Raw genomic sequence first — 13,089 nt, 5'->3', positions numbered from 1 at the left:
ACTGTCTTCAAAAAAAACCAAACAAATAAATCAATTACTCATATGATTGTGAAGTGTTTCTGTGGAATAAAAGCTAACTTTTCTACTAGCACCAGCTGGCAAGTGGGAAGAGAGAAACAGCAAACAAACAGCAGAGAAAAGTAGGAGGAAGGATGGTAATAGTCTAAAAACTGACACATTAGGAGACCAGCATGAAGAATAACAAACTCATATCACAGGATGTTTTGCATAGCAACAGGACTCTTGTCTTCAAGTGGACTTTAGTGTAACTGCAGCACTTGCTTCCTGTGTGAGATAAAGAACTGTTGTGCTCTGAATGCATTTTAATCTCTATATCTAAATTGGACTAATAATTAAATAGAATTAGCTGAAGGAAACAATAATGAAGTCCATTGCTCCTGAGAGTGTTTCCTCTTATTTTGCTGTCAGAGAAGCAAGAACAGAAACCTATGCAAAGGAAACTGATTAAAGATAAACTTTTTCACCAGGTGCTGAATGCTGTCTACAAACTACTTTGTCGATGAAGGAAGAAATTGATTGGAAATTGAAAGCACAAACTAGTTCCTAATACCATTCAACATGCGCAAAGGGGTGCCAAAGGACCCAGAAATAGCTGACCTGTTCTACAAAGATGATCCTGAAGAAATATTTGTGGGTTTGCATGAAATTGGACATGGAAGTTTTGGAGCAGTTTACTTTGTGAGTATAGTTCTTTACCTCTTTTTTTGGAAAGCATAGCCATTTCAAGGGATGGTTTAGAGACCTTCAGCATTTGTAGAAGGGAGCATTCGTTGAGCTCCCAGTGCTTTGTGTGTATTGGCTTTCTTGTAACACATCTCAAAAAACAAGTGTTTCCAGAGCACTCCTGAGCTCTTCACTGTTACACCTGTATTTATAGTAGCAGTTGACTGTAGTCTCAGTAGTGCATCCAAGCATTCAGGTTAAATACATGGTGTCTTGTGCTGTCTGATGCTGGAAGTTGAACTTAAGCAGTTGGAAATTAATTTGCCAAACTGGAATTTCAAGATAGTCTGCTTGGTACTCATATGTTTATAAATCATTGCAAATTAATAGATCCAGTGAATTAATGATTCAAAATGCATTTGGAGTTAAAAGCTACTTTTGGTAATGAATTGGCATTGGGGCTGCTTGGGTAAAGATACTGTGGAAGTCACATCACATTGCATTCAGCCTTTTGAATGATTCCTCTGCTGCTCTGGTAATTTAGGAGTTAGAGGTGTGTTTGAAATACCATTTTGTTTTGCCACTTTCCTTGTCTACATATTAATCACATAACATACTATCTTCAATAACAAATGCTTACCTGGCAAAAGCAAAGAGAAAGTCCTAAGAGGGATGGGAATTCAAGTGGGAAGGTGTATTGTGTTAATCAATAGAGTCAAGAGAATTTAATCTGGAAAGTGAGAGATGCTCTTACAATGAGTATCAAAGCCAAATCCAGAATACTGGATTTGGAAAGATTTATAATCCAGTCACTATCGATGAAAATCATATAGAATTCACTATGAAAAAATCAAAGCCAAATTAAAGCTGTTTGGTAGCATGGCCTGCTGCTCCAGAAGATCAGGTTCACTAGAATTAAGACATCTGAAGATCAGACATTATTTTCCAAGGTACCCTTCCCCCTGTAACTCCTGAACCTGGCAGTAAGTAGCATTATTAGTTATTTGCAAGCACTCCCAATTCACTGATTATGGTTTTATACAGTGATGGAGGTGTTGCTGGAACTGTTGTTAGGAGAGGAGCCTGATCTTTTGTGTCAGATAAACAGTGCATGTGTGTTCTGAGACATAATGATGCAATTCCTTAATGTATAGTCTGGTAGTAACAATACGGGGGGGGTCTGCCAAGGGGCATGTCAACAGTGGGACAGGCACTTTCAGATGTTGAAGTGACAGATGGGTGAAAGTATAATGTTATCTGTACTACACATGTAAGAGGATAAGGCTGTCAAACTTACAAAGCACATTGATCCACTCCAAGAGAAGAACAAGCATTTTTTTAGATGGCAGTGGGGAGATCCTACCAAGTGTTTTTCACCAAAGGGAAAGGATGCATGATTAAGGGTAAAGATGGGGTAGTGAAGGTGCCACCTTGATCATTCAGCTCAGACGTTCAGAAGCTCCTCATACTTCCAGGGAAAGAGCATGAGGAGTGTTAGAGATCCATACTACCAAGAAGGCTTATAGCTCTGGTTAGATGAAAGACTAGTGGTTCTCTGATACTTCTCTTCATTCTTTCCTAGTGCAGGTGTATCCTCCAAGCTTGATGGTGACTGTACTCATATCTATAGCAGTATTGCTGTAGCAACATAGTAATTGGATGCATCACTGCTTTTCTGTGATACACACTTCCTTGCCACTGTTTGAAACTTCAATTTTCCTTCCTCTTGCATGAAGCACTTGGCATCCTGTAAATTGTTCTTTGGAGTTTTTGCCCTGTCCTGCCGTGTATGTAAATCACAAGCAGGAACTCACCCATTGGCACTTCTCAGGGCACAGTAGCTCAGGATCCACCTGCCCACCTGAGGAAGGCCTCTAACTACACCCTGCTTGAAGGGGTCATGCTAGAGCTTTTTCCCTACCATGTAGGGGATACTGTGCATCTTGGTTTTGGTTTTCCTCACTTTAAAAAGCTTTTGTAGCTTGTCTTATGTCTTGATTCTTTTGCATCTTGGAGTAAGGCAGTTCCAGAGATCCTGATGTACTTGGTGTGGAAACAGGAGAATAGGTAGAAGAATTCTGACAGAATAAGGCTAAATCATCTAAAAGAATGAGGAAGCAAGCTCAGATATGGAAAGGGGTAGGTCATGGATTGTTATGCCGTGGATGCATATCTTTGACCTTTTTGTTTAGATTGGTACTGATGCTACTACAAACAGTAACTACATTGATCTGTATCTTGTCACTGTTGTTGTTGTTGTAGATTAATGTTATTCTAGTATAAACTTCAATTTAAGCTCAATTTTTGCAAGCTGATTTGTTTTCCAGTACACTATTGCCAAGGCTTGGCAAGATCATTTGAAATTCTTTTCCTAGCTTGAAAGAAAGAATAGTTCATATATCACAGGGCTAATAAAAAATACGTCACTTCTCGCAAGGTTTTGAAAGCTGATGCTAACTTGACTTGAAATCAACTAAGTTGATTTCACACTTGACTTCAGAAGAATAGTTTTCATCACAAACAACCTACTTGTGTCCATGTTAGAAATACGGGAAAGCGATAAAGCGGATGAGGGCAGCGTGAGGGGGCTTTTGCAAGCAAAATGTACTTATTTTTCTGCCAAGCTTTTCTCTAAACATCTACAAGCATGGCCAAACCCACTTCAGCATGTGCATATTTGTCAAGTGTGCTTGTAGAGCCCTGTAAGTTATTTCAGCCAGGAGGATCACAAGTGCTTGGTACAGCAAGAACTCGCCGCGCAGCTGTGAGAAGGTGGCAGCGCGCCATTGGGCGCACACACAGCTGCGGCAAGAGATACCACGCTCACGAGAAGATACTTGGAATTAATGTAACAAACATACTTGGAAATCTCTTTAGAACACCAACATTAATTCCTCCATTGGAGGAAAACACTTTTGATCTTTTATGTGCTGAATCAGAATGGTGAGTGGTTAGGAAGGGTTCTGCCTTATCCCAAAGTTAATTGTGTTCAGCTTTCTCTGACTCGTTTGAGGAGTGGGTGCTGTGAAGAGTCTTAAGTGTGTCAACTCCCTTTAGTAATTCCTATGCTCTGTTGGTTCACCCAACATCATTTTTTCTTTGAAGTCATGGTACTCATCATGAAACATCTTTCATTAATAAGTTACTTGAAAGTGTAGTACTCATCCTCTCAAGCAGCTGAAAGAAGGATTTACCACATTTAGCTTCTGCTGTATTCTAAGCTTTTAACTGTCACTAAATTTTGTCCCCAAAATGATAAATGATTTGGAGGTATTGGGATTTCAACAACTCTTTTGCAACAAAAACCTTCAAGTTTCCCGTGTCCTTAACTTGCACAAATGAGGGCAATGCCAACCCAGGCGAGTAGAGCTCTTTCTGTAGCCGAGTTGTCAGCCTCCAGTTGCCATCCCTGTATCATACAAGCTTCAGAAAAGTAGAATTATGATGACTGAGTAATAATATTCATTGCAAAACTGAGATCTGGTGCAGTGAAAGGAAGGTCACTTTTTAAAACTGAGATAAATTCCAGCATGAAGCATCATCTTGAAACTGGAAATTGATACTCTTAAAGAACTATTTCAATGTTGTGCTGAGGTTTAAGGTGAAATTAAAGAGATTTTGTTACACCTCTTTGTTTCTTTGGGAAAACATTTTTCCATAGGTTTATCTAAAATGGGTTTTACTGCAGTTCCAATAAGACTATATTTTGCATGCTCTCAGTAGGTGCAATATTGGGCCTTGGTTTGCGTGTCAATAGAGAAGTTGCAAACGTTGTTGGGGCTGAGGGAGAAACAATGGGTGTGGAAAGACAGGGAAAGTCAGGAAGAAGTGTCATAATAGTTGACTGGTAAATCTTAGCACAAAGGAAGATGTCTCTGAAGTGTAAGGGCTCATAAGGGTGTTATAGGGGAGAAAAAAGCCAAAGGCACAGCTCCCTCCATGGGGAGGGGTGAAAAAAGAAACTTGTCTCAATCTATTTCTTTCTTCTTACTCCAGGCTACAAATTCCCACACTAATGAGGTGGTGGCAGTCAAGAAAATGTCCTATAGTGGAAAGCAAACGAATGAGGTAAGCTGAATAAAGCCAATTCTGCCTGCAGAAGCTGTTGAAACCGTAATGTAAATCTGAACAGTGAAATTAGCTGCATATTTCATTTGACCTTAGCAGACCAGCTTTTTCATGCAGTAGCTGTTGCTCACTTCCATAGTAAGTGCAGGGAAAATGAGTCTATGCAAATTTTGACAAATAGTTCAGTTTAAGGAAGTGAATGGGAATTCAGAAAGCTTGTGTGGTGGCTATTTCAGTCATAAGTGCATTAAGAGCACACTGGCTACTGGAGCCATAACCACAACTCTTTGAGGTGCCAACTGAAATGTATAGCTGACTTGAAGCACTTTTCAGGATCTATAACCTAAAATTGCATAGATCCTGTATTCAGAATATTAATCTTACTTCAATTGTTTCTCCTCTTATTGTTGTGTTGTGGTGCTTTGAGCTTGGGTTGACCCTGATTGACACCCAGTGGAGAATGTGTTTAAGAGCAAGCAGTGATGTTTTAAACTCATTTTTCCTTGCTTACCTGTTGGTCTCCTGCACGTGCTGAAGCCTTGCAAATGTCAGTGGTTTTGTGCTACATTACAGCAGGAAGCAAACAACGGACTGCTGCTATCTCTAGCACATATTATAGTTGGTGTTTTGGGGCAGGTGTATTTGTTACTAAGCCTGAGACCACTAGGCAGTTCAATCTGCAAAACAGTAGCTATACTTTAAGTAAAATGTATTGCAGTTAAAATGAGAAACCAAATATTTTTGTCATCTCAAGCTCATTTAATATGTCTTGGGGGGTGGGAGGTGTCTCAGTGCAATAGGGATCCAGACAACTGATGTACAGTTGGGCTTTTGCAGCTGCCTCTTACAGTGTGAAATAATGCTTCTCAGATGCACTGCAGTGTGAAGTGTATGAGAATATGTAGAGGATTAAGCAGAGAAATTTATTTATACTTCTTTACCATTTTTTTTATTAGAAATGGCAGGATATCATCAAAGAAGTCAAGTTTCTACAGCAGCTGAAGCACCCCAACACCATAGAGTATAAGGGCTGTTACTTGAAAGAGCATACAGCATGGGTGAGTGATGTGATGTTTGGAGGTCTCCATGAGCAGATGTATAGTACAGCATGTGTATACAATCACATGTTCAGTACACACAGTATCTTTACATGCAGCAGCATTCATCTCTCTCACCTGAAGAAGCTCCCAGGTAATTTAAAGGGAATAGATATTTAGGATATTGGAACAAATCCCTGCTTCTCTGCTGCAGGCCTCTATGTTCATCTAAACTTAAAAGTTATCATGGAACACCCTCTACAATATGTCCCCACAATATGTCAGTGCTTGAACCTTCCGTACAGCAATGAAAGGCGTCTTGTCATTGCTGGAATTATTTGGAGCATTTTATTGTGTTAATCACTTAGTGCATTTCTTGCAACTCCAGGTTTTATTTGCTTCCACTGTTTCTCAGTCATTCAAGTAGTAAGTGTTTGTGGAGAGTCTCTACCTTGTTATTTAAAAGCATGCTTTTTTTTTCCTTGCAGTTGGTTATGGAGTACTGTTTAGGATCAGCTTCTGATTTACTAGAGGGTAAGTTTTGTATAGGCTTTGACTTTCTTTTTGCTAGTGCCCCTTCTGAGTACAGTGGTAGACTGGTTTCTGATGCCAAGGGAAAGCTGAGACTTTCCCAGGAGGCCAGTGGTACCTGTAATTGACATGCACATTTCTGTATTGTAAAATGAAGGTATAAATGTATATAGCTATGTTCCTGTAATTTTTGTCACTCTGATGAGTGAAGCAGACTGCCTGTTTTCTGATTATCCACAACAAAAACCTGTGGAGTCACCTTTTGTCCTTGCCTTGCAGTCTGTAGGAGTAATTACAGGTGATTTGATAGGACTGATGTGACCTCAAAACTGAAACAGCAGCACCTGCAGAGGAACAGGGAATCTAAGCCAAAGTTTGCAAAACCTAGTACTCTTTGTGGGTCGTATCTTGTGTATCTAAGATACAGTCAGCCAAAGGCACATCCTGGTCATATCTAGGGATCTGCAGAAGGTGCTTTGGGGTATCTCTCAGTAGCTGATATTCCTCATTGGTTTTTTTGTCTATTGGGGGAAAAAGAGTGGGAAGCTTTCCTTGCTAAGGTCCAAACGAGTGTTTTGGATACATTTGGCAAGCTGCAGTCAGACATATCTCCTGATTAACAGCAACTGTTGGCCTTAGCATGCATGTGAAGAAAAATGTGGTTTCCCATGATGCCAAACACGTGCACAGGCTGTGCACAGACTCAGAGCTGCTGGTGGCCATCAGGCCATGGAAATGAGTACCATCCAAATGGTGATCTCCTCATAGCTGGCAGAACTGGTGGGGTTCCTTTTCTTTAAGACCACTTTTCAGGAAAGATCACACTTATCTTCTTATGAGCTTTATTTCTTTTTTTTCCATAGTTCACAAGAAACCACTTCAGGAAGTGGAGATTGCTGCCATCACCCACGGTGCCTTGCAGGGGCTGGCCTACCTGCACTCTCACTGTAAGATTCATAGGTAAGGCCAGAGCTCTGTGCTGCTAGATGTCCTTCCATCTTCCACTTTCTGGAGCCTCAAAATGGTTTTGCTGTGTTTAAGCAATTTTATTAAAGGTTATTCTAACAAAAAAAAATCTCTAATGGACATGTTAGTAGCCCCAGTGCCAGAGGTGATGTAGAAAGAAAACCTGTTGGCCTGTTCTGCATTGTGCCAAATTCTCCTCCACATTAGCAGTTTTCTGGTAACAAAGAATACACCTGACTGTTAGCAGTAAACACAGGCAGGGAAATATCACCCTGAGTTTGCCAAATAGAGCAGAATGGTAGAACTAGACTATTTTTAAGATGAGGCATTGTGAGAGTTTTTTACATGAAGTTTTAGGTGCTCCCGTGCTTTCAGAAATCAGCTGATGAAAGCATGAAGTCAAGGTTAAAACTACCTTAGGAGTAATCAAAGCACACAGGCAGAGGAAGATTCTATAATAGGCTGCTTCTGGAGGCAGCTCCTGAATCTGGCTTTCATAATGTAATATTTCTCAGGAGTTTGGTCTTTTTTTTGACTCATTTGTTGCATGTTCTCATATTGTCTAATTTTGGGTTCTACTGATATATCAGGGACTTGTGAAATGGGTGAGAGCTAGATTAGTGTAGTGAGTGGGGAGTCATCAGAATGAGGCAACTTGAGACTAATTTATGAGACTAAAAACCTCTTGGTAGTCTCCTAGCAAGCTTGAGACAGAGAATTGGTGCATCAGAGGCTGAGACTGTGAGGGGTTTTACAGAGACTGAAATTTTGTCACTTGTTAGAATAACTATTTGAGGCACATCTACACAGAGTTATTAAATTATATTTAAGTGAAATTAATTTAAGCATGCCAATTTGTGAAATTAGAATAAGATCATTTGTTATGAGCCCTTTGCATATATTCCCTTATTGGACCATAAAAATACCTGTTCTGAAGTATTTTACGTGCTTTCGTAGTTCATTGAATTCTTATTTATAGTAAATGCCTCATGTGTAGGCACAATTGAGAAGTTTTTCTCAGTTCTGAGGCCAGTCATATTCGACATATTCATCAATGAGCTGGATGAGGGGACAGAGTATACCTTCAGCAAGTTCACTGACAGCACTAAACTGGGAGGAGTGGATGATTCACCGGAGACTGTGCTGCCATTCAGTGAGATCTGGGCCTGCTGAGGATTGGGCACAGAGAAAGCTCATGAGGTTCACCAAGGGCAAGTGCAGAGTCCTGCACCTGGAAAAGAACAACACCCTGCACCAGGACAGGCTGAGGATGACCTACTGGAGAGCAGCTCTGCAGAGAATGACAGGGGAGCTGCACACCTGAGGAAAACCCTGTGCTCACCTCTGCTGTGGCAAATTGCAGTAGCAATGAGGAAAGTCAGGCAGACTTGGGCTGGGAAGGGCCCAGAGGTGGCAGGGGAGACAGATACCCACTGTGCAGATGTGAAGGAGCATGACCTCAAACACAGGGACACCTTGGGAAGAGCGAGGAACAGAGCAGGGCTCTAGGTAGGGCTCCAGCCTCACCTCCTCAGCATCTCTGCTCCATTCTAATGTCATGCTGTAGGATGGCAAAGGATGAGATTTGGAAGCACAAAGCAGACCTAGGTTAGCCAATATGTTTGCTGATACCTGAAGTGCCTGCTGAGTCCTCTGGTGCACAGTGACAGTAGCAGTGGAGATAGCAAAACAACAGCCTGTGCTGTCTCTCGTGTACTTTTGAGGTGTTCATTATTGCACGTACAAGACAACTTTAGCACTTCTGCTCCTGCAGAAGTGGCAGATGCTTAGACCTAAAACATGAAAAAAATGTCAGGATATGTTTCTGAGTAACACATGTGTGCAAAGAAAATCCCTAGTACTGGTTTTGAAGTGATTCTGCCCTGGGAATGGGGGAATAGAGATTCTTACTCTGGCTCTGCTGCTGAAATACTGTAATTCCTCTCTCTGTGGCTCTCTGTCCCAGCTTTGCCTTTTGCTTTGGAGTCAGAGATACCTCACCAGTGTTTAGATCATGCTAAGTTTAAAGATTCTTTCAGCTTAGAAGTTCTCTGGGTCTACAGAGATACTGGATTTATGTTTGATGCACAAATCATGACACTTCAGCTGTTGTGCAGTAACCCAGTGTGTGCTCTTCCACAGCAATGAATACAAGGTAGCTTTGTTTCTCATCTCATTTGTCTCATTAGCTTGGTTTTCACAGGATCAGGGTATGAGTGTGTTTGGTAGTACATGCTAACTTGTTTGTGGTGGAGGCCTACTGCTACTGATAAGTGGCTTTGGTTTTTAGGGGCTTAGAGCTGAACACCACATAAGAAAAGCTGATATTTTTCTTGATGCGTGTTTTTTAATGTATTAAGATACATTATGTTTTTTGAAGAGGTGGCAAAGAGCCACAGGCATCCCTCACACATATTCCATCAATGAGGGTCTGCTTTTGGAAAAGCAAATAGCTTTGCCTATGCAAAGGCATCTGTGAGTGCAGTTTCCCCTTTGTCGCTGAAGTGCTGTATCAAGCTTTTAAGGAACTTAAACTACATTTTGGTTTTCAGCTGCCAATGTGTAAGTAGACTTGAATTTCTGAAAGCAGCTCTCCTTTTATGTCAGATAGGTGGAAGGAAGAAACTATTTTGGCTATAACTGACAAGACTGTTTGAAAGTTTGAGGAGGGTCGTAGCTGAGTGTCTCAGAAGCTATGCAAATTGAATCAACCTTTCTCAGTGTTTCATTGGCAGTTAATTGGAAATGATCCCACTTACTGCTGGAATGTAGAAACTTACAGTGCCAAAGGTGTTGAATGTATCTTGTGCCTTTTTTATTTTAGTAGTGTCATTATCATTAATCTCTTAAATGTGTGCATTACCTGTGAGTTGCTGGAAGGGTCAGATGAGAGAGACTAGGGCTTTTGAAGGATGAGAACATACCTGGTATTTGAGGTCTCAACCTTAAAACCATAGCTTATGTCTTCTCTTCCCTCACCCCTTACCCTTTTTGGGTACAGCCAGGTTTCCATTCCCCAAAAAAAAACCGTGTATCTGATTTCTTTGGCTTTCTCTAATGCTAGACTTTGAAATATTCTTGGGTTTGCATGAATGTTTGAGAGGAAGTTGGTAAACTTCTATGTGTGTGTAAACTTTTGGAAGTTATTCCACTGTAACCAGAAGCATACTTACCTCTTGTTTTCCTTTTAAAGGGATATTAAAGCTGGAAATATTCTTCTAACAGAACCAGGTCAAGTGAAATTAGCTGATTTTGGTTCTGCATCTATCGTCTCCCCTGCCAATTCTTTCGTGGGAACGCCTTACTGGTGAGTAAAGCCTGTGATACTTCAGTCCTTTGTAAGCCTGCTGTCTTCCATTTCCAGAGTTTCACAGTCTGAAAATAATATCTAGCATAAAAACTTTACTAACCAAGCAGTCTTCTTAAAATCTCTCTGTCCAGCTCTTCAGGAAATGCACGTGGGTAGAGGTAGGCTGTGCAGCACTTTAAAATGGCACCAGTTAATGTTTCCACTGTGGTAATGCCATTGGCTTAAATGTTGTTAACACTTGCCACAGGTAATAGAACTAAGACAACCCCATGGAGAAGGGGAATCCTGATAATCTGACCATGCAGATTATGTGGAAGACACACAGCTATTTCAGTTCTGTTTTGAAGAAACTTGCTTAAGGGTCACTTGAGTTGCTTGGCATTCCTAATTGTAGTGGGCCAGCAGAGCTTTATGCTCCACTTATTTTGTGGCAGACACCCCAGGCATTGATGGGAGGTCACCTGTCGCCCAGCCTCTGATCAAACCCATTTGGCAGGAAGCCTGCTTCATCTTTGAAGAACAAAACTTAAGAGGCTGAATTTTTGCAGGCTGAGCTCACTGCTTCTTGTTCCCCCAAGTCATCCCTTTATCCTGGACCCACTGTATTTCCCTAGAGTTCCAGATTTCCCTGTTCCTTTCCCTAGCTGCACTCAGAGTCTGAATAAATCTGCTGGAAAATTATCCTGGTGTGCCAATGGAAAACCCACCATCTCTGGGGATAGTGCAAGTGATGCCTTTTAGGACTCTCCCAGCCCTTGCTGTCTGCCTGCAGGTACAATACCTTTGAGGTTGGTGTGGGTCTCCCATGTGCCAGCATGTTGCATTAACACCAAGATGATCAGCTTGGCCTCTTATTTCCTTTCTTCAACTGCCTCTTGGAAGAGTTGCTAGTGCAGACAAGCATTGTTTCATTTCAGCATGGCTTTACTCAGCTCCATGCTGGCTCTTTAAGTTCTGATCCGCTGTGCTGATGAAGAGAATAAGCCATCTCATTTTAAGCTGTGTGCTGAATTCACAGTTTGTATCCCCTAACCTGTGTGGTTTTGCACTGTGGTTGCTAGGATGGCACCAGAGGTGATCCTTGCTATGGATGAGGGACAGTATGATGGAAAGGTGGATGTCTGGTCTCTTGGGATCACGTGTATTGAGTTAGGTGAGTAAAGACTTGGCAGCTGGGATAAATAATTAACTCTCTGCAGTATTTATTAGGAAATCCTGAAAAAATGGAACATTCTTATTCCTCATAAGTTTGTTGTGTTGTTTCTTTCTTTAAAAAGCTTGACTTGGAAAGCACTGACAGTTGAGTTAAATCTTTTACTTGCTGGCAAATCAAGAGTTAGCCACTAAGGCTGCTGTTCTTTGATGTTAATCTGATGGGCTCAGTTACTCCCTTAATAACTAGAGGATTCTAGCCTTGTATGAGAAGAAACTTAGGTTTCTAGTCTGTATTTTTCAGACTGTGTTTTGTGAGACAGTTGTTCAAGCTATTATGTCAGGGGAGCTGGTGTCCTAAGAATTGGGTGTCAGAAGGCACCTAGATTACTTCCCCCCTCTCTGAAACAAAGAACTTCAAACTCAGATGAAAGTTTGTGACATGAATCAACGTGGACAGGTTCTTTACATGAGAAGAAAAGAGTTTGCAGTGCAAAGGGCAAATGAGATGCATCCACACAACCTGAAGCAGATGTAGATGTGATAGCAGGTATACAGAGCAGATGTTTGCACTTTAAGTTTCAATATTGACATTGCATGTGCTGACCAGATTATTTTCAAAGATACTCTTGATGTGGATTAGACTCACCTTAACAGCAGTACATCAAGAAATTCCTATTTTGACAGCAAGTTCACTGGAAATGTTATCTGTAAATGTTTAATCAGCAGAAATGTATATGAGCTGACAAAGAGAGGGACCTACAGATGGGAGGAAATGTTGACTCCAGTATGGAGCCGGTAATGGTGTAGATGACAGTGTTGTATTTCATGTGCCAGTGCTAATACTTGGCTGACAAGTCTGTGTTTTGATACAAAGAATGCCAAAGCTGGAAGCTTTAGACCTCTGTTGTTCTGCATGGCCAGTGATTTTATTTTCTCATGTGGGGTTCAGAGGTGTGTTACAGCCTCTCAAGCAGCGAATCGTAATGGCAGAACAGGCACTATGCTACCCTACGTGGGCACTCAGTCTTGATACTAGAATTTCTATGGAGCTTTTCAATCAAGAACCTCAAAGCCATTTTACATAGTTAAGGGATTTACTTTTTTCAATATTACCCTTTTGAGAACTATTAAACTTTTTTTTTTTACATAACTTTGAACTTAGCCTTTGCATGATTCCATATCTGACCATGGCATCAGGTAGCAGTGAGAGGAAATCCCTTGTTGAGCACCACTTGGCTGATGTTTTCATTTCTTGTGGAGCTGAAAGCAAGTGGTGTTTAAAGAAAAGCAAATGTGATGTTTTGCATGCATGCTGCATGTCAAAGCCAAGCCATTGCT

The 13,089-nt window shown here is 41.1% G+C and overlaps 1 protein-coding gene across 4 annotated transcripts in view; it reads left to right on the top strand.

The window, feature by feature from the left end:
* The window catches only part of TAOK3 (TAO kinase 3), an 87,163-nt gene that overhangs the window by 37,349 nt on the left and 36,725 nt on the right, over positions 1 to 13,089 (top strand). For 3 of the 4 annotated variants that reach the window (XM_062010211.1, XM_062010212.1, XM_062010210.1), the window contains 7 exons: positions 489 to 699; positions 4,681 to 4,752; positions 5,709 to 5,810; positions 6,278 to 6,323; positions 7,184 to 7,280; positions 10,480 to 10,593; positions 11,658 to 11,749. In XM_062010211.1, coding sequence (XP_061866195.1) covers positions 580 to 699; positions 4,681 to 4,752; positions 5,709 to 5,810; positions 6,278 to 6,323; positions 7,184 to 7,280; positions 10,480 to 10,593; positions 11,658 to 11,749 — 643 coding nt within the window. In that variant the 5' untranslated portion in view covers positions 489 to 579. Of the gene's footprint in view, positions 1 to 488; positions 700 to 4,680; positions 4,753 to 5,708; positions 5,811 to 6,277; positions 6,324 to 7,183; positions 7,281 to 10,479; positions 10,594 to 11,657; positions 11,750 to 13,089 lie in introns of those variants that run through there. The other variant, XM_062010213.1, reaches the window with a different exon arrangement.

The sequence above is a fragment of the Colius striatus genome, chromosome 17 (genome assembly GCF_028858725.1).
Source record: "Colius striatus isolate bColStr4 chromosome 17, bColStr4.1.hap1, whole genome shotgun sequence".
NCBI lineage: Eukaryota > Metazoa > Chordata > Aves > Coliiformes > Coliidae > Colius > Colius striatus.
Note: the sequence above shows the minus strand (reverse complement) of the source record. Positions and strands in the feature narration are given on the sequence as shown.